Here is a 20091-nt window from a genome sequence, read left to right as displayed (position 1 = left end):
ACAACCCTATACGGCAGCATCTCAAGGCTGATGAATTTTGCTATGCGGACGGTTAACGTTTGAGCGTGCGGGTGCGTGGCGGCGTACTTGCGCTTGCGCTCCAACAGTTGCGCAAGCGACGGCTGGACGGTGCGCTGAACTACACTGCTGGATGGGGCCGAGGACAGCGGAGGTGAGGGTGTGGGTGCAGGCCAGGAGACGGTAGTGCCTGTGTCCTGAGAGGGGGGTTGCATCTCAGTGGCAGGTTGGGGCACAGGGGGAGAGGCAGGGGTGCAAACCGGAGGCGCTGAACGGCCTTCGTCCCACCTTGCGGGGTGCTTGGCCATCATATGTCTGCGCATGGTGGTGGTGGTGAGGCTGTTGGTGTTGGCTCCCCGGCTGAGCTTTGCGCGACAAAGGTTGCACACCACTGTTCGTCGGTCGTCTCTGTGAAAAACTGCCAGACCTTAGAGCACCTCGGCCTCTGCAGGGTGGCATGGCGCGAGGGGGCGCTTTGGGAAACACTTGGTGGATTATTCGGTCTGGCCCTGCCTCTACCCCTGGCCACCGCACTGCCTCTTGCAACCTGCCCTGCTGATGCCCTTGACTCCCCCTCTGAAGACCTGTCCTCCTGAGTAAGCGTTGCACACCAGGTGGGGTCAGTCACCTCATCGTCCTGCTGCTCTTCCTCCGAATCCTCTGTGCGCTGCTCCCTCGGACTTACTGCCCTTACTACTACCTCACTGCAAGACAACTGTGTCTGATCGTCATCGTCCTCCTCACCCACAGAAAGTTGTTGAGACAGTTGGCGGAAGTCCCCAGCCTCTTCCCCCGGACCCCGGGAACTTTCGAATGGTTGGGCATCAGTGACGATAAACTCCTCTGGTGGGAGAGGAACCGCTGCTGCCCAATCTAAGCAGGGGCCCGAGAACAGTTCCTGGGAGTGTTCCCGCTCCTGAGCAGGTGTTATTGTAGTGGAGTGAGGAGGCTGGGAGGAAGGAGGAGCAGCAGACAGAGGATTCGGATTGGCAGCAGTGGACGGCGCAGAACTGCGGGTAGACGATAGGTTGCTCGAAGCACTTTCTGCCATCCAGGACAGGACCTGCTCACACTGCTCGTTTTCTAATAACCGTCTCCCGCGTGGACCCATTAATTGGGCGATAAATGTGGGGACACCAGAAACGTGCCTCTCTCCTAATCGCGCAGCAGTCGGCTGCGACACACCTGGATCAGGAGCTTGGCCTGTGCCCACACCCTGACTTGGCCCTCCGCGTCCTCGGCCGCGTCCACGTCCTCTAGGCCTACCCCTACCCCTCAGCATGCTGTATTACCAGTGATTTGATTTCACAGGCAGCTAATAAATTGGCGCAAGACTGCAGGCCAAATATAATTTTTTCCCTTTTTTGAAAACGAAAGGCCCCACTGCCTCTAGTGAATGAATAATCTAAGTTTAATAACTGTGCTGTTTTCCTGCTAATGTGTCACAGAACGTGAGGGTAGCAGAGTTATTAACTGTGGCAGAGCAGGTATTTTTTTTCCCAATTAAGGAAAGCAAATGGCGAAGCCAGGAGTAAAACGTAGCTGGGTGCGTCTGATTTTTACAGGTTGCACACGCAGCCGACACGTGTCCACCGGCGTTAGGACGGACAGAGGCAGGACAAATAGAATTATTTTCCGTTTTTTTGCACCAAAAGGCAGCACTGCGTATATTCTATGAACATGAGAAGTTTAATAACTGTGCTGTTTTCCTGCTAATGTGTCACAGAACGTGAGGGTAGCAGAGTTATTAACTGTGGCAGAGCAGGTATTTTTTTTCCCAATTAAGGAAAGCAAATGGCAAAGCCAGGAGTAAAACGTAGCTGGGTGCGTCTGATTTTTACAGGTTGCACACGCAGCCGACACGTGTCCACCGGCGTTAGGACGGACAGAGGCAGGACAAATAGAATTATTTTCCGTTTTTTTGCACCAAAAGGCAGCCCTGCGTATATTCTATGAACATGAGAAGTTTAATAACTGTGCTGTTTTCCTGCTAATGTGTCACAGAACGTGAGGGTAGCAGAGTTATTAACTGTGGCAGAGCAGGTATTTTTTTTCCCAATTAAGGAAAGCAAATGGCAAAGCCAGGAGTAAAACGTAGCTGGGTGCGTCTGATTTTTACAGGTTGCACACGCAGCCGACACGTGTCCACCGGCGTTAGGACGGACAGAGGCAGGACAAATAGAATTATTTTCCGTTTTTTTGCACCAAAAGGCAGCACTGCATATATTCTATGAACATGAGAAGTTTAATAACTGTGCTGTTTTCCTGCTAATGTGTCACAGAACGTGAGGGTAGCAGAGTTATTAACTGTGGCAGAGCAGGTATTTTTTTTCCCAATTAAGGAAAGCAAATGGCAAAGCCAGGAGTAAAACGTAGCTGGGTGCGTCTGATTTTTACAGGTTGCACACGCAGCCGACACGTGTCCACCGGCGTTAGGACGGACAGAGGCAGGACAAATAGAATTATTTTCCGTTTTTTTGCACCAAAAGGCAGCACTGCGTATATTCAATGAATAATAACTGTGTTGTGGCCCTGCCTATACAATTCTTTCCCTGCAGTATCAATGGAGGGTGCAATGGTCTGCAGAGGCGATTTTGAGAAGCAAAAAAAAATGCAGCACAGCTAACAGCAGCCTGGACAGTACTGCACACGGTTAAATATGGCCCTAGAAAGGACCGTTGAGGTTCTTGAAGGCTACACTCACTCCTAACACTCTCCCTGCCTATGCAGCACTTCTGTCCCTAATGCCAAGTGCAACGCTCTGCAGAGCCGATTTTGAGAGAAAAAAAAATTGCCACTGCTAACAGCAGCCAACACACAGCTATCAGTGGCCCTAATAAGGACCTTTGGGGGGTCTTGAAGCCTACACTAACTACCAATTCTTTCCCTACAGCAGCTCCGGTACAAACAGCACTGTCCCTCATCTAACTCACACGGCATCTGAGGCGAACCGCGGGAGGGGCCGACTTTTATGTTCGGGTGACACCTGATCTTCCCAGCCACTCACAGCAGGGGGGTGGTATAGGGCTTGAATGTCACAGGGGGAAGTTGTAATGCCTTCCCTGTCTTTCAATTGGCCAGAAAAGCGCGCTAACGTCTCAGGGAAGGAAGTGAAAGTAACCAGAACACCGCATGGTGTTCGTTACGAATAACGAACATCCCGAACACGCTAATATTCGCACGAATATCAAGCTCGGAAGAACACGTTCGCTCATCTCTACACGTTACCATAAGTAATGTCAAATGGGACTCAAATCTACTTATTAGCAAAAGTATCTCATGACCATGCAATATAATTGTGTGATCATGTTCATTAATTAGTACTCATAGAACTGTAAAGTGGTGTTCAGATGTGAATATATAGTAGCTGTAATGGGGGTTTACAGTCAAATCTAAATAAAGCTTAAAGGGGTTGTCCCGCGAAAGCAAGTGGGGTTATACACTTCTGTATGGGCATATTAATGCACTTTGTAATGTACATCGTGCATTAATTATGAGCCATACAGAAGTTATTCACTTACCTGCTCCGTTGCTAGCGTCCTCGTTTCCATGGTCCCGTCTAATTTTAGCGTCTAATCACCCGATTAGATGCGCTTGCGCAGTCCGGTCTTCTCCCTGGTGAATGGGGCCGCTCGTGCCGGAGAGATGGTCCTCGTAGCTCCGCCCCGTCACGTGTGCCGATTCCAGCCAATCAGGAGGCTGGAATCGGCAATGGACCGCACAGAGCCCACGGTGCACCATGGGAGAAGACCCGCGGTGCATCGTGGGTGAAGATCCCGGCGGCCATCTTGCTAAGGTAAGGAAGAAGTCGCCACAGCGCGTGGATTCTGGTAAGTACTAAACGGTTTGTTTTTTTTAACACATGCATTGGGTTTGTCTCGCGCCGAACGGGGGGCCTATTGAATAAAAAAAAAAACCGTTTCGGCGCGGGACAACCCCTTTAATCATTGTATAATGAATACATATGAAATAAAATATGCTATAATCCACATTTAAACATTGCCACATATCACAGTTGTTTGAAAATAAGATGATGTTAGAAAAGGGTTCGGTCTTTGAATATAAACAAGAATTTCATTAAATGACTATAAGTACATATCCGAAAATTGGTAGCAGAATTAGTTGTGTAGATTTTCTTTATACAATGAACAAGTTTTATTTACACAAAACCAGAAAATTGTTTCTTAACCAAACCTGAAAAAAAAAAAATTACATCCAACTAGACAACCATTGTAAGGGCTTGTTCACATTAGCATAGTGGGTGTAGCGGTTTCAGGCACTGAGTTGGAGCCTCAGGTGTAATAGCCACAGGTCTGGAGAGTAGTCAGGGAAGAGCCAGGAGTCAGCAACAGGAGGTCTCAGTTTGCAGTACAGATGGATGAGGTGGGTAGCGTAGTCAGAAGGGAAGCCAGGGGTCAGCGAGGGGAGGTCTTAGTAGAATCACAGAGGAGCAGGCGGAAGTAGAACTTGATCAAGGTTTGGAGCACAATAATCACACAATGCATGAAGGGACAGGGACAGGTTTATATATCAAGCTTAATGAGGGACAGGACGGAGCCAGAAAAGAAACTGGATAGCAGGATCCAGGAACCATGCTAAAGTTGCAGGGGAACTTGTCCAAAGGCCTGGATGGCTTTGCAGGGAGAGCTGCCTATCTGGGAGCAGAAGGTCCTGGGTTCCAGTCCTGATAGTTTGTTCTATTTTCCTGCTCCATTATGGGAGCAAGAAAACGGAATTCACTGGCTGAATGGATCCATCTTATGACGGAACCGAACAGACCCCATTGATTTTAATTGGTTCTGCTTATATTCTGTATGGGATTTAAACAGGATTCAGTGACATGGGCTCCAAATGGAGCCCCAAACAATGACGTGAACAAAGCCTTAATCCTTCATGGCACAAGTTGCAATGTGTTGACATGTATTATCTTTCCACAAATGAATGACTACACATTTTTTTCATCTTAGCATTCTTTTGATGCATGTAGACATATAGGAAATATTATATTCAAACACTAGATGGCTTTAATCTAACTTTACTTAAATCCATTCCTATTAACATGTGTTATTACCATAAATTTTTCTGCAAAGTTTTATTTTTTAGCAAATGCAACTAGGAGGTGATCCGAGCAGCAATCTTCCATTCTGTGTAGTCTCCACACAATCAATACTTATAAGATTATGCCAGAAAAACTAGAAAGCAAAATCATTTCACCTCAGGGTTACTGCAATTTTACGAGCATGACTTGTATATGGCGGAGCAAGAGAAACGGCAGATACTGACTTTAGATTACAAATACGGGCTTGGAGATGAAGAACATGACAACTAGAACCCATCAGGATATGTAATAGTAATCTTACCATTTTAATGACACAAACAATATCTTTATACAATCTCACCGGATAACACAGAAATCTCTAATCCTATTCATTTATTTAGTGCACTATCCTACCAATGGTAATTGGACACCTGAGCAAGAATCAAAAGTAGTATTCATTTCCATATGTAAATACTTAGTGGGGCTCCGTTGCCCCTAATGACATTGCTACTCTCTGTTGCATACTTTCTCCTAATGTATGAAACACTTTGTTAGGTGCACTGTTCAGACACAATCTTCTGCTTCTGTGTCTGGCAAATATGGGCATCATCCCATTCTGTTCCCTGAGCTTACAGTCACTCTCTTCCAGCACTCCTAGGGTTATTAGCTTCTGGTCTCCTGTTCAGCTGATGCTCCTTTGATAATCACCTTCCTATATAGCTGCCCTGGGCCTTTCAGACCTTGCTGTAGTGTTGTTGAGAGTTTGTTCCCTTCACTTCATGTCAGCGCTGCTTTGGCAGTTACCTTGCTACCTTGTGTTCTGTGTTCTTCCTTCATGTACTCTGTGGGCTGTTATTCCTGTTGTCCGCTTCTCTGTTTATTCTTGTCATCTCGTTCCTTCTTTGTTTCTGTACTCCCCGTTGTTGTTCTATCTTTGTCCTATAGGTGTTCTGGCCCGCTAGGGTAAGTCAGCACCTAGAGGAAGACAGTGGGGGTCATCTTTATCTGGACGAGTACTCCGCTTATTGGCAGAGGTTTTCCTCTCCTGGTTATCAGTTTAGGGCAAGATGCCTTCCTAGTTTTAGCAGTATACGGGGCTGTTCATCTGGTATCTTGCCTCCCACGCTGGGGTTGGCTATCAGCCATGGTGGATTGGATCTTCACCTACCAGGTAGGTTGACACAGTGGTTCCACATCCACAGTCCTTACACACTTCAACTGGTATTTACCTCAGTCTATCTTGCGAATATCTGGTGAGTTCTCTCAAAGAAGATGGACACTGTTCATATTTTCATATTCCAGAGATGTTCAATAGGGTTCAGGTCAGGACTCTGTGCAGGCCAGTCCAAATGGAACATGGATATCCTCAAGCCAATGTAAAACAGTGCTGGATTTGAGACAAGACACATTGTCTTGTTGGAAGTATTGCTGACCATTCCCAGACTATTGAGGAAGGCTTTTCAGCCGAAACATCGCTGTTTAGGTGATGGGAGAATAAAGACCATTGGTTTCACTGCATCCTGATATGCTGCCGGTTTCTTCTTACATCATTCCCAGACTATTGTCACATAAAAACAAGGTGGTGCAGCCGAAAAACGAGGGAGTAAGCAATTTTTGGTCATGCAAACACGTAGCTTTTTTTACAACTGAAATGCGCTTACACACGTAAATGAGCCCTACCTAATAGTGACCCCTATAGTGGCCGCAGCAGTAATAATGACTCCCATAGTTGCTGCAGTAGTGACAGTGCCCCCATATTGGGCACAGTAGTAACAGTGACTCCCATATTGGCTCCAGTAGTAATAGTGACTCCCATTGTGGTATAAGTAGTAATAGTAATCCCCCCTACAGTGGCTTCACTAGTGCCCATGGTGGCCCCAGTAATAATAGTGACCACAGTGGAAAGTAACCCTCATAGAGGCCCCAGAAGTAACAGTTATCCCCCATAGCAGCCCCAGTATTAACAGTGGCACCTATACTGGCCCCAGTAGTAATAGTGATCCCCATATTAGTCCCAGGGATAATGCCCAGCAAGAGGCCAATGAACCCCCCCCACTAGTCTCTGGCCGGGCAGCATCCCTACAGGCATTCCACTCCGTCTGCCTGCAGCACCTGTGGTTGCTGGCCTTTCACCTCAGCACAGACGTCAGCAGTCACAGATTCTGCACTGCATTGTCATACTGGAGCTGCTAGGATACACAGGGGTAACAGTGAAAGATGCTGCTCTGACCCTTGTGTAGTGGCTGGTGCTCGTTACTGCAGTCACAGCTCCTATTGATTTAATGAGCTGCACCTACAATTCAAAGCGCTGGCCACTAAACAGGAGTTGGAGCAGCGCTTTCGCTCTGACCCCAATGCATCCCTGGGCTGCCTAGATAACCCCTGGTTAAAGTTTAAAGCACAGTCAGAGGGCCACATAAAATCAGGTGGCAGGCCCGTGGGCCTTGTGTTTGACATGTGTGGCCTAGAATGTCAAGGTATGCTTCCGTGTTCATGGTTCTTGGCACTACAACCAATGGATTGATACCATGCCACGTAAAACATCCTCAGACCATAATGGAACCTGAGCCGTTAGCAGAACACACTTAGGTAAAAAGCATTCCCTAGGCATTCTGCAGACCCAGGTACATCTATTTACTTTGAAGATGGAGCAATGACATTTATTGCACCATTGTAGACAAGCCGATGCATTTTCTTTGAGAGAACTCGCCAGACGATGTCATTAGCACCAAAGGAGCCCCACTAAATATTGAGATATGGAAATAAATACTACTTTTGATTCTTGTTCAGGTGTCCAATTACTTTTGGTATGATGCCATACCTATTAATATTCTGTTTGGTATTGAACCATACATGATTGTGGATTTTGCAATAATTTGCAAGCTCTAATAATTCAGCATCATGCTAGGTACCCAGTTATCAGTTTATTAACTGGTGTAAACTGATGAATAGGTGTGAGCCATTGTCTTCCTTTCATAAATGTCTTGGTTTTTAATGGTAAACGCTAGAACCATAGCATTTACATTGAGAGAATCACACGTACACGGACAATAGCTATAATGATTGGTGCACAGCAATGAATGTACACCCGTACGGAAGAGTACACCGTCAGCATGTGAAAGAAAAGCCTGGACAGAAATTGTGCACACTCTATACTGTAGGCCAGGGGTGTCCAACCGGTAGGATAGCTATGGCTGCGCCTCAACATAAACTCATAAACTTAACATTATGAGATTTTTTTTACACCATCAGACATTACATGGGCTCATAATAACATTTTGAGGCAGGTAAGCATTGTTATTTTATTATGAAGGTCAGGCGCATAATGATCGAGGTTGCAGAGTATGCGACTGCAACCAGGCCCGGGGTAACGGGGGGTGGGGGGGGGGCTATGTGCCCACCCCCTATTGTATGTGAACAAACTGCATGTGAGCCTGGACAGGTTTATCTGGCCTGGCTTGCATGCAGAAGCAGGCGCTGTCTCCTGGCTGGAGTTCATATGGCCTAGCGGTGGGGGTTATTTGGAAGATGAGGGGGATTGTTTGATGGCACAGTGGAGGACAACGGCGGTTGTTTGGAGGACTGTGAAGGACAATGGAAACGGTTTAGAGAGCTAGTTTTATGTTGCCCTCTTTTCTTTTTACTTTTATAATAAAAAATAATGAAAAACACCAATGATGTAATAACTTAAGCCCCATTTACACGCAACAATTATCGCTCAAAATTCATTTAAATGATGGCTTTTCAGCGATAATTGTTGCATGCCAATACTTCCATCTTTCACTCTTCGGCTGAACGATGGTTTTTAGGTGAGCATAAAATCCATCATTCAGCCAGAGAGATAGCAGGGACTGCAAGCTGTGTTCTTTACGGGAGCAGCTGATTACATTGTAAAATAATTCAAAGACAATGCGGCTTAGTGCAAAGTCCAGACCACATGCTGGGACTAGAAAATTGCTTCTGGAGCCTCATTTACATGCGAATTAAGCTGACAAAGTGCTAATGAGCATTGGTGCCCATTAGTACCTTATGCAAGATGATTGCTAAAACTGATAACCTTTCAGTTGTTTGAAAGATTGTCTTTGTGTGTAAACGAGCCTTTAGATATGTACATTTTCTGTATTAATGATCACAAACCTGGGACCTGATTGACAATTTTAAAAGTCTTTTCGAACACGCCGCTGCATAATTAGGATTATTATGTAAGGACTTTTTTGATTATCTGCAGTGGTGGTTACCGTGAAAATTTTTTTTCCCTTTTTTGCTCATCAGCTTTTGTTTTTTTTCCAGATGCCCATATTTGCATGCATTTCTGTGTGCGCAAAAGGTACAGTACTGTGCACCAATACACGTGCAAATGCGTTGCAATGCAGCATGTACATTTGCGCATACGGTCATCTGAATAAGCCCTTAGTGTTTTTGTATTTAATGTGTGGACCAAGACAACTCCTTTTTTTTCCAATGTGGCCCAGAGACGCTAAATAAGAAAAATCACTAATTTCAAAAAGTCATTTTAGAAGCACTTTACACAAATGAATATTTTAAATAAATAGAAGCATTCAAAAATTTGCCCCATTATATAATAAGCATCAATTTTGTGTGTGTGGCGTGGGATACATTGATATACATTGAATAACTGCTTTATTAGAGACATGTGTCTATTCACAATGGGAGTTTCCCTGCGTGTAAATTAGACATGTGACCCCATTTATGTACTTGATAAAGTCGTGTTTAACGACGAAATGCGTTGTACCTATACCTGAATAAATCTTTTTAGACAATATTATTATTGTCCGAACCGGTCGTTTGTTCGAGGCAGCGCAGGAGCACTTTTTATTTTTGAACCTGTTCTCACATGTGACCCCAAAGTGAAGTATAAAATCAAGCGAGCAAGAGTTCCTTGGATCAGTTTCAGTCCGAATCCACATTAGAATGGAAAACTCAAGCAATCTGAGCAACTTCAAACACGGTCATTGAAGCTAGACTAGCTGGGGCCAGTATTTCAAAAACTGCCAACCTTAGTATATTTCCTATCCTACCGAGATTGGGGTGATCCCAGCAAAACATCTAGCATAACCAGATCTTGTTGACAAAATGTATCAGGGGAGGATGTCAAGAATCATTTTGACGAATTGGCGGTGCCCAGTCAACCAAATCGCAGCCGAATAAAATGCTGGTGCTCCAGCTAATGTGTCTAAATGCTCAACTACTCGTTTCTTAGCATGGATGGGCTATAACAGCAGATGAACCTTTTTGCGCGCCATTGCTGTTTAAAGCAAGACTCCATTGGGCAAAAGAGTGCAAACTTTAATCACTGAGCAGTAGAAAAATATCACCTGGTCAGATGAATCCAGATTTCTGTTGCACCAGGCTGATGGAAGGGTCAGAATTTGGCGCTAGCAGCATGAATTAATGCCCCCCTTCTGTCAGGTGTCAACAGTTCAGGCTGACGAAGGTAAAGTAATGGTGTGAGGATTATTGTCTTGGCACACCCTGGGGTCTTGGACACCTGTGTATGGGTGCCATGATGAACTGTTGTGTTTCTGAAGGCCAAAGAAGGTCCAGCTCGATACTAGATTGGTGTCTCTAATAAAATTACATTTAGTGTATATGCTCCTCCTGCCCTTCTTCATATTTGATCAACCTTTCATGCAAGTATAGATCTCCTTGACTAAAGAGGGTGACATTTGAGGCGTAGACACCAGAGGCTCAAGTAAAATTGGTATTTGGTCCACTGTCTTGCTAGCCGTCGGGGCAGATGGCATATCTTGTCATCTATTATAAGACGCAGGCAAGATGGAAAGCCATTCCCTTTGTTTCGTTCTGGCATGCAGAGACACCAGTGTGCCGTGTGTGTTTGTAATAATCTCACAGAGATACATATTACATCACAAGTGATGTGGGTCATGCTGCGTTACTGACAGTCTGATAAATAATACATTGTAAGCCATGAAAGTCTCAGACAGTTACTGCTGCCAAAGGAAAATATAATTTATTCTCAAGCATGTTCCCCGAGACTCAGAAGATGCATTTCTTATTTATCTGCTTATTTCCCTCAACACAAGAACAGCAGCAGTTCCTGCATATATTCACAACAAGAAAAGCTTCCGGAGATCGCAACAATATGAGCTTTAATATCATGGGGGAAGCTAGTCTATTGAAAACTCATCTACTTACATGTATAGTATGTCTCTCCTATGCTGCATGCTTAAGAAAAATATTGCCAGTCTATAAAATCCAAGTACCTATTGTATCATGTTGACGGTAGGGAAAAGCAATATAAATTCTTGAGCCCTACATGGCATGCAGGCAGGTGCAATGTTGTAGATGTGCTCTTGTGTATATACCCATTTAACCAGGTGAGTCCCTTTCAGAGTTACTACCCCGCTGGGTAAAGCACTGGCCTGGCCAGTGATTAAAGGGGTTGTCCCGAGGCAGCAAGTGGGGTTATACACTTCTGTATGGCCATAATAATGCACTTTGTAATATACATTGTGCATTAATTATGAGCCATACAGAAGTTATAAAAAGTTTTTTACTTACCTGCTCCGTTGCTAGCGTCCTCGTCTCCATGGTGCCGACTAATTTTTGGCCTCCGATGGCCAAATTAGCCGCGCTTGCGCAGTCCGGGTCTTCTGCTTTCTTCTATGGAGCCTTTCGTGCAGGATGCCGGCTCCGTGTAGCTCCGCCCCGTCACGTGCCGATTCCAGCCAATCAGGAGGCTGGAATCGGCAGTGGACCGCACAGAAGAGCTGCGGTCCACGAAGATAGAGGATCCCGGCGGCCATCTTCAGCGGTAAGTATTGAAGTCACCGGACCGCCGGGATTCAGGTAAGCGCTGTGCGGGTGGTTTTTTTAACCCCTGCATCGGGGTTGTCTCGCGCCGAACGGGGGGGGGGGGTTTAAAAAAAAAAAAACCCGTTTCGGCGCGGGACATCTCCTTTAAGTTACAAATTAATGGTCGTTAAAAAATAAATATTCCATATGAGCACCTCCAGCCAGACAGCAACCATGGCAGCAAGTAGTTTACTCACTAAAGCAGGTCCGGTCTGGCCATCTTGGCGACCGTACATAGGGACCCTGCTTTCTCCCCAGGCGGAGCACAGACACCAGGGGAGGAAGCTGGGTCTCTGTCTACAGGAACCGCGGTGGCCAGAACAGAGATCGGGCCTGCTTCAGGGAGTAATTTGCTTGCTACCATGGTTGTTGCTTAAGGGTGAGGAAGGCACACTATTATTATTGGTGCCACTAATGGAGGCATTATTACCAATGGGACCACTAGGGGGGTGTACTACTGCCACTGAGGCCACTGAAAGAGGGCGATATTACTATAGGGGCCATTGAAACAATAGAGGTAAACTATACATCACCAAAAAATACCAGCCATGCCCGTTTTACATTGGCTGGTATTTTTGGGTGAGTATGGTGGCAACCCTATTCCCTTCATGAACACTGTGTTTCCACCATCACAGTGATATGTGATGCTAGTAGATTATTGAACTAGTTTCTAAAGCCTGTACTTTCTGTAATATCATTAGTATTTATCCCTGTTCCTATAGACCAGCTTTGGTATAAGATGGACATATTATTATTGTTATGGAAAACAAGTGGTTTGTACTGCTCCAAATTGCTTATTGAGAAGTACATGCATGCACGGTCACTGAGTCACATTTTGCTCTACTACCTAACACAGTACCAAACCTTCGAGTCACTGAGACTGACACAATGCATGTCAACATCAGTATGCTTCTGATTTATTTATAGCATCACAATACATATATATTCCAAATGACGTAGCAATAGAAATACATGCCCCTAACATCATAAAAACTTCTGATTGGCTCTAGGTTCTAATGATTAACATATGTTAATGCCCTAAGGTGTGTATTACTACTAAAACACGTGATTTCCAGGAAACACACAGAAATGAAACTAAAGGCCCATTTAGACACAGCGATTATCGCTCAAAAGATGTCGCTTAAGCGACTTTTGAGCGATAATCGCTGTGTCATTTGCAGCACAAGATGATGACTCAAGATGAGCGATCACCTTGCGTTGCCAGTGGAGGATGCAAAAGACAAGTGGGGTGTCCCCGCTTGACTTCTGTATCCTTCACTCCGAGCGCTCGGCTGTTATGGCTTTGTAACAATGGTTAATGAGTCCAATTGCTTGGTCCACGGGGAAGGATGCCTAATATAACTGGAAATGGAGGTTGATTGGCGGGGGACCTAAGAGAGGAGTGCACGCTGGCCTTATAAGGGAGGAGGTAGGCAAATACCAGGGAGCCAGTGGTGGAGCAAGGGTGATGTGCAGTGCATGGGGGGGGAGAGTGCCCAACTGTAGCCCCAGCAGCAGGTGAGTAAGGGAAGCGGGTGACAGTGAGCAGTGACAATCTGATTAAAAAGGGAGAGCTCCGAAGGGAGAAGTTCTGTCTGCAGAGCCCTTTCAGTGGGCAAGGGATTAAAGATTAAAAATTGCCCTTATGTGGCTGCTGACAGTTTTATAAAGGTATGACGCCATCCTGCTTTCTCACCCTTATGCATGGGCAAAACTACTGATAGAATCACTTTAAATGATGGACATTCACTTTGAAGTCTATTTGAATTCCACTCAACCAAATCTTTCACCGACCCCTACCCCAAGATTTATTAACTTGGGGTCTTGAGTCTCAATACTTATATGGTATACACAGCCATCTACTTGATTAATTAAATTATATATACATACACATACACACACACACACACACACACACACATATATATACACACACCAATTTGTATTGGTGCATATACATAATATATATTTTTTTTCTTACAATCTTGGGTTATTAGGTGCATCTAAACAGTTTTACTGACAGTCATTAGAAATAGACAAGAGGACCCTTCTTCTAGAGAATAATGTAACACAGCTTATATAGTAAACACATTTTACTGAATTTTGAACTCACCTGTAAATACCGTTGGATGGGGAAAACTCAAAACAATAAGTTTGGTGACCATCTCTGGATAGCATATAGCAATTAACCAAGCAATCATCCCACCCCAGTCATGGCCAATAAGGACACATTTGGTATAACCTATAAAAGAATAGATAAAGAATTAAGAAATCTTTTCATTATCAAACATTCTATTCACAAAATTGTACTTGCAAACATCCCAACTTAGTTAAGTTGCATAAATAAAATTCATATTCATATTCCTTCGCTCATTCATAGACAAAAATGATAAATGTTACATTTTATGAACTTTATCAAATGAAGACACACCTAGCCTAAGAAACGTTTCCAAGTCTATCTCTCTCTCTTTTTCTTTAAATTGCTGTCGTGTCTCAAAATCAGCATTTTAATGCTGTATGCAAATAACCTGCGAACCGTCCAATGGGCTTCCCACTTACTCAGACTGGTCCCAGCTCTCTCCCCTCGTTCCACCCATACTTCCACCTCTTGCCTATTGATTGACGTCTCCATATCCTTAGGAATCACTGATTCTTTCCCAAATGGTTGTTAAATTGGCCATACATACATAAATATTTTAAGATTATTGAAGATTGTTGAAGTTCTTAAAACTTTTCTAAATAAGTTTGCAACAAACATAACTTCTACAGCAGTAGGAGGCAAAAGAAAAACAAACAGTAGATTGTACCTTTACTAACAAGAAGGCATCCAGAAACCTGGCACAGAGTTAGGTTCGAATCAATGCAGCAATTGTAGAGACCATAGGCCATTTATGCCATTTACTTTCCTATTCAGCTATGAGTGTCATCTATTACGATATGTAACCTCTCCGAGCAATCTCCGAGAAACGTTCCAGGTCAGTTATGATGTGAACATCAACCATCATGACTTCTATTCACAGGATTATAGCCCAGTGACTTTCACTGAGGTTATTATAGGAAACAGAGTTTGCCAGCTGTTAAAATTCAGCTTATTGATGTATGCATGCTTCCAAGAAACCATTCCCTGTGAAATGTCAGTGACTTTATTAAACTAAACTCATTTTCTGTATTCATGCCTAAGACTATATCTCATTTTTTTAGCATAAATGTGTGGTGAATTCTATTTAAAGGCTATGGAAATCCTTATGCATGAAAAATCAATACCCACATATCATACTTAGTGCCTGAAGAAAGCTGATGTACCCAACAGTTTTTTGTATTGAGTTTTCCTTCTCATGCATTTACAAAGTCTCATACTTGGCTTGCAGGCTCTCCTACATTCAAACTTCTGGCTGGGGGGGGTGTTCAGCTGATCTCTCTCATGAAGTTGCACAAGCTCAGTTCCCACTGCACTTTCAAAAGCTGTGTAGCAAAACTATGCCCACTCAATACTACACAGCTATTTCTGCATCCTTTCTCAGAGTAGCTGCTGGTCCCATTGTCCTCACTGCTAATAACAGCAGGAAATGTACCCTGAGTGAATTACAGCCTCCACCATCTCCCAGCCCTGTCATACAGCCCTTAACTCATTGATTAAAATAAACGCATGCAAAGGTGTACATGGCCCATAAAGTGAAAATTCCACTTTTGTAGTGTTTCACATGAATATAAGTGTAGCAGAGCTAGAGTTGTCATTTAGTTATGATAGCTCAGCAGGTTTAACAGCACTTATATTGACAAATATAGGTAACACATAACTATGTACAGCAATGGAACACAGTTAAATTCAATGTTGCCACACCTGCATGTACAGTATAACTAAAGCAGGTCCAGTAAGCTTTATTACAGATCCCTTGCATGGCCAACCTATCCCACCCATCATAGATCAGTTCTGGTGATGCGCACTAGAAACAACATGGCCCACTCACTTCAAGGCATGAGGAGGGAGTAATCATTCAAAGGAAATGGTAAATGCCGGCCCTTTAACAATCTGTCCAGTCATTCTGGTAGGAAAGATATCCTTACATTTTTGTCATTCTGTTTGTTTCTTACCTAAAGAGTCCAAGATTTCTTTTACATCCACAATTATATAGTCTAATTTATAATTATCCTTATTGGAAGGTGCATCTGTTTCACCATATCCTCTTAAATCAAGCGCAACCACCCGATATTCACGCTTAAATTCTCGTAACTGGTGACGCCAAGAATACCTACAAGAAAAGAAAGAGGCATAAAAAGACAGAACTGAAATATCACAGAAATATGTTACTCACATGTAACTGTTAAAACATTAAACGAGTTGTACCAAAATATAAAGATCCAAAAGATACCTTAATGATTGGTGAGGGCCCGCCTCTTGGGACCCCACTAATTCCAAGAACGGAGTTTCAATGGTCCTTGTATAAATAGAGTGGAGGCTGCACATCTATTTCGCATCTCCTTTCCATTCAATGATAGCACAGAAGATTGCCGAGTACTCATACTAAACACTCCAGACCCTTGTTCTCAGCATTAGCAGGGATCCCAGCAGTCCGACCCTCACAGATCAGCAAGTTATCCCCTGTCCTGCGGATAAGGAATATCCTTTTAAAGGGGTTGTCTCGCGAAAGCAAGTGGGGTTATGCACTTCTGTATGGCCATATTAATGCACTTTGTAATATACATCGTGCATTAAATATGAGCCATACAGAAGTTATTCACTTACCCACTCCGTTGCTGGCGTCCCGTCTCCATGGCTCCGTCTAACTTCAGCGTCTAATCGCCCGATTAGACGCGCTTGCGCAGAAGGGTCTTCTGCCTTCGGGTCTGTCCGGCAGCAGCGACGTTCTGGCTCCGCCCCCTTCTACGCGGCATCGCGTAGCCCCGCCCCGTCACGTGTGCCGATAACTTTTTTCTTTTTGCAGCAATGCAGCAATAACTAAATGTCTAGTTTTTTCAGGACATGTTATAGTTTCTACATGTACCATTTTTGGGGTGCATATATTGCGTTTAATTTTTAACCATTCAGTTTTGGGAGGACAAAACTGAATTGAATGTGGCCGAAAAAAGGAGCATAAGTGATGTTTGTTGCGCAAATAAACCTGAAATGTGCTTATGCCCGTTTAAAAAAGCACAAATTGTGACCCCCATAGAGGTCCCAGTAACAGTGCCTCCATAATAGCCGCAGTAGTAACATTGCTCCCATAGTGGCCCAGCAGTGATAGTGACCCCTCCCCCCCATAATGTCCACGGTAGTAGCAGTGACACCCCTCCCCCCATAATGGCCCCATTAGTAACTGCTATCCCCTATATTGACCCTAGTAGTGACCCCCATCGTGAGTAGAGGCAGCATCCGCCGGGATACACCAATGCCCCGGCACCTGTGTAATGGCTGGCGTTCGTAATTGTGAGATGTGTTGCTGCCATCAATTTTTAAATGAGTTAATTTTTAAAAAATTAAATAGAACTAGAGATGAGCGAGCATACTAGTTTCGAGTAATTACTCGATCGAGCACCTCGATTTTCGAGTACTTCCGTACACGGGTGAAAAGATTCGGGGGTGCCGGGGGGCGGGGGGAGGCGTGGCGGAGCAGGGGGGAGCAGCGGGGAACAGGGGGGAGCCCTCTCCCTCTCCCCCCCAACTCCCCACTGCAACCCCCCACTCACCCACGGCACCCCCGAATCTTTTCCCCCCTGTACGGAAGTACTCAAAAATCGCGGCGCTCGGGCGAAAAAGGGGCGTGGCCAAGTAGGTTCGCTCATCTCTAAATTGAACACGTTGACAATGAGACAGTTTTCTATATTCTATTGTGAATAAAATATGGTTATACGAGATTTCCAAATCGTTGCATTCTTTTTTGATCATATATATTTACATTTTAAACAGCGTCCCAACTTTTTGGAAAATAAGGGTTGTAAATTAACTAGTCAGGTTATTATATGTATGTATGGGATGGTTGAAATGCAGCTCATCTGATTGCAGTGCAGTGAGTATACTGCGATCTGCACCACTCAGGCGGCGGACTCACTGGGGGAGTCGCCTGTTCCCCTGTTGACCAGTCTGAGCCTAGCAGAACTGTTACCAGTTCTAGAACTTTTGATTTCAGTTCTACATTTCTTATTCTGAATATTCCTTATTCAGATAATGCAAGTGCCAAGACACATGTACAATGCCCTCGAGGGCAAAAACAATTCCAACCATGGCAAATGGTCTTTGAATATACATATCTGCAACTATGTATTATGATAATGTTGGTATGTTTTGCATAAATTTATTACGACCTTTAATTTAGACCACAAGAAAATAAGAGGTATTCTAGCCAAGCCGTAGCACATCTTGCTTAGAGACACTTGGTTGCGTAACTGCATTACTGTGACCCTAAAGATTACCTACCATAAGTCGATTACATTTTGTTATATGCTGGTTCCCTAGCCGGCTGAGGAAGAAACAGATGAATTATATTATTATTATTTCCCATTGTTCTGGGTTCCTATAAATGTTGCCTCTGTTTTAGTGTTTCTCATAGATGAACAGACTTTAGCTCACTAACCACCGAAGAGTTTTTTTTTCCTTAAAATCCCTCCTCAACTGTGCTCTAAGTATGTTATCTACTTGATTGAATGCCCCAGCAAATTACAATATATCAGCAGAACTGTACAACCATTACAAAACCGCTTAAATAAGAATAGGTCAAACGTTACTAACAACTATCCACTTCGTAGTTACATTGGCACATAATTCTGATTATAGGGTTTTGAGGAGTACTCTGATTGAACAAATCTCACCTTCTTGCGTCAATGGATTTCGGTTACTAAGGAAGAAGGAGGTATTTAGGATTTACAAATTATTCATACTTCTCTCTTATGGACTCCATGAGTCTATTGAATCTGTATTTTAGGTTTTTTTTCTCTCCCTTATTTAAGTTTACTTAAAAAAAAAAATGTAATTTGTGGTTATGGTTTAAGGTCTATTTGATTTGTGATGCAAGTAACATTGGAGGTTTTACTATATTCCTTGAAGGGGTTGTCCCGTGACAGCAAGTGGGGTTATGCACTTCTGTATGGCCATATTAATGCACTTTGTAATATACATCGTGCATTAAATATTGGCCATACAGAAGTTATACACTTACCCCCTCCGGTGCTGGCATCCCCGTCTCCATGGCAATGACTGGAGCCTTCTTCTCTGGTCGCCACAACAGTCGGTGCTTGCGCAGATAAGAATCCTCTGCTGGCTGTGTCCGGGCTCACGAGCGGCGTCCTGGCTCCTCCCTCTTCTCAGCATCATCGTAGCTCCGCCTCCGTCACGTGGTGCCGATCAGCCAATGAGGTGACTGTAATCAGCAGTGGAACGCAAGACTGGAGAAAACATCCACGGTGCACAATGGGAGAAGACCCGCGGTGCACCGTGGGAGAAGACCAGTGGCGCCATCTTTGAAAGAAGAATCTTCAAAGCTGCAGAACGGGGATCCAGGTAAGCAAATTTTTTTTTGTTAAAATAACAAATGGATTCATTTTTACTGTGCACAATGTGGGGGGCTGTTTAAAAAAAAAATTTTAGGTTTCGGTGCGGGACAACCCCTTTAACTTTTTACCCATGAATTGCCTTATTATTGTAACTTTAGATAATTTTACTATGATGGCTATGATTTATTTTTTCTGTTTGTGAGTATTTGTTTTCTAGATGTTTTTATTTTTGTTGCAATTATTTAATTGTAATGTGTATGCTTGGCATATATAGTATCGGTACCAGCGATATAGCTTTCAGTTTTTGACATAAATGCAAATGACTTTGGCATTTTTAACCTATTCATTATCCTTTTTATTTTTTGTGTGAAAGGTTTATATTTTCATATAATATTTTGTTTTTTAATGTATAAAGTCCTGATTAGCTGATCCAGGGATGTCATATGTCGGTGGGTCTCCATCGACTTTTAAAAAATTGTGGTTGTAGTTTCTCCTGTGCATATGGCCCAAGCAAGGAGTCATTCTGATGCATCGCCTGCTCTAATAAAGATCTTCAATGACCTACTGGTATCTACTTGTTGTTCTTCAAGCACCCTCGGGTTCCCCTGCATTTCTTTTGCTTTGCTCTTGTTTCTGCAGATGGCTGTGGTAGTGATCAGTTTGCCTGAGGAAAGATCCTGAGAGGTCCGAAAGCTTGCTATATCATGAATTTT

General features: G+C 43.9%; 1 protein-coding gene across 1 annotated transcript in view; it reads right to left on the bottom strand.

Moving 5' to 3' along the window:
- EPHX4 (epoxide hydrolase 4) overlaps positions 1-20091 on the bottom strand; it is an 83531-nt gene that overhangs the window by 14283 nt on the left and 49157 nt on the right. The window contains exons 3-4 of the mRNA XM_066594745.1: positions 15986-16143; positions 14007-14135 (exon numbers count right to left, since the gene is read on the bottom strand). Coding sequence (XP_066450842.1) covers positions 14007-14135; positions 15986-16143 — 287 coding nt within the window. The remainder of the gene's footprint in view (positions 1-14006; positions 14136-15985; positions 16144-20091) is intronic.

Source organism: Eleutherodactylus coqui, chromosome 3 (assembly GCF_035609145.1).
Source record: "Eleutherodactylus coqui strain aEleCoq1 chromosome 3, aEleCoq1.hap1, whole genome shotgun sequence".
Lineage (NCBI taxonomy): Eukaryota > Metazoa > Chordata > Amphibia > Anura > Eleutherodactylidae > Eleutherodactylus > Eleutherodactylus coqui.
Note: the sequence above shows the minus strand (reverse complement) of the source record. Positions and strands in the feature narration are given on the sequence as shown.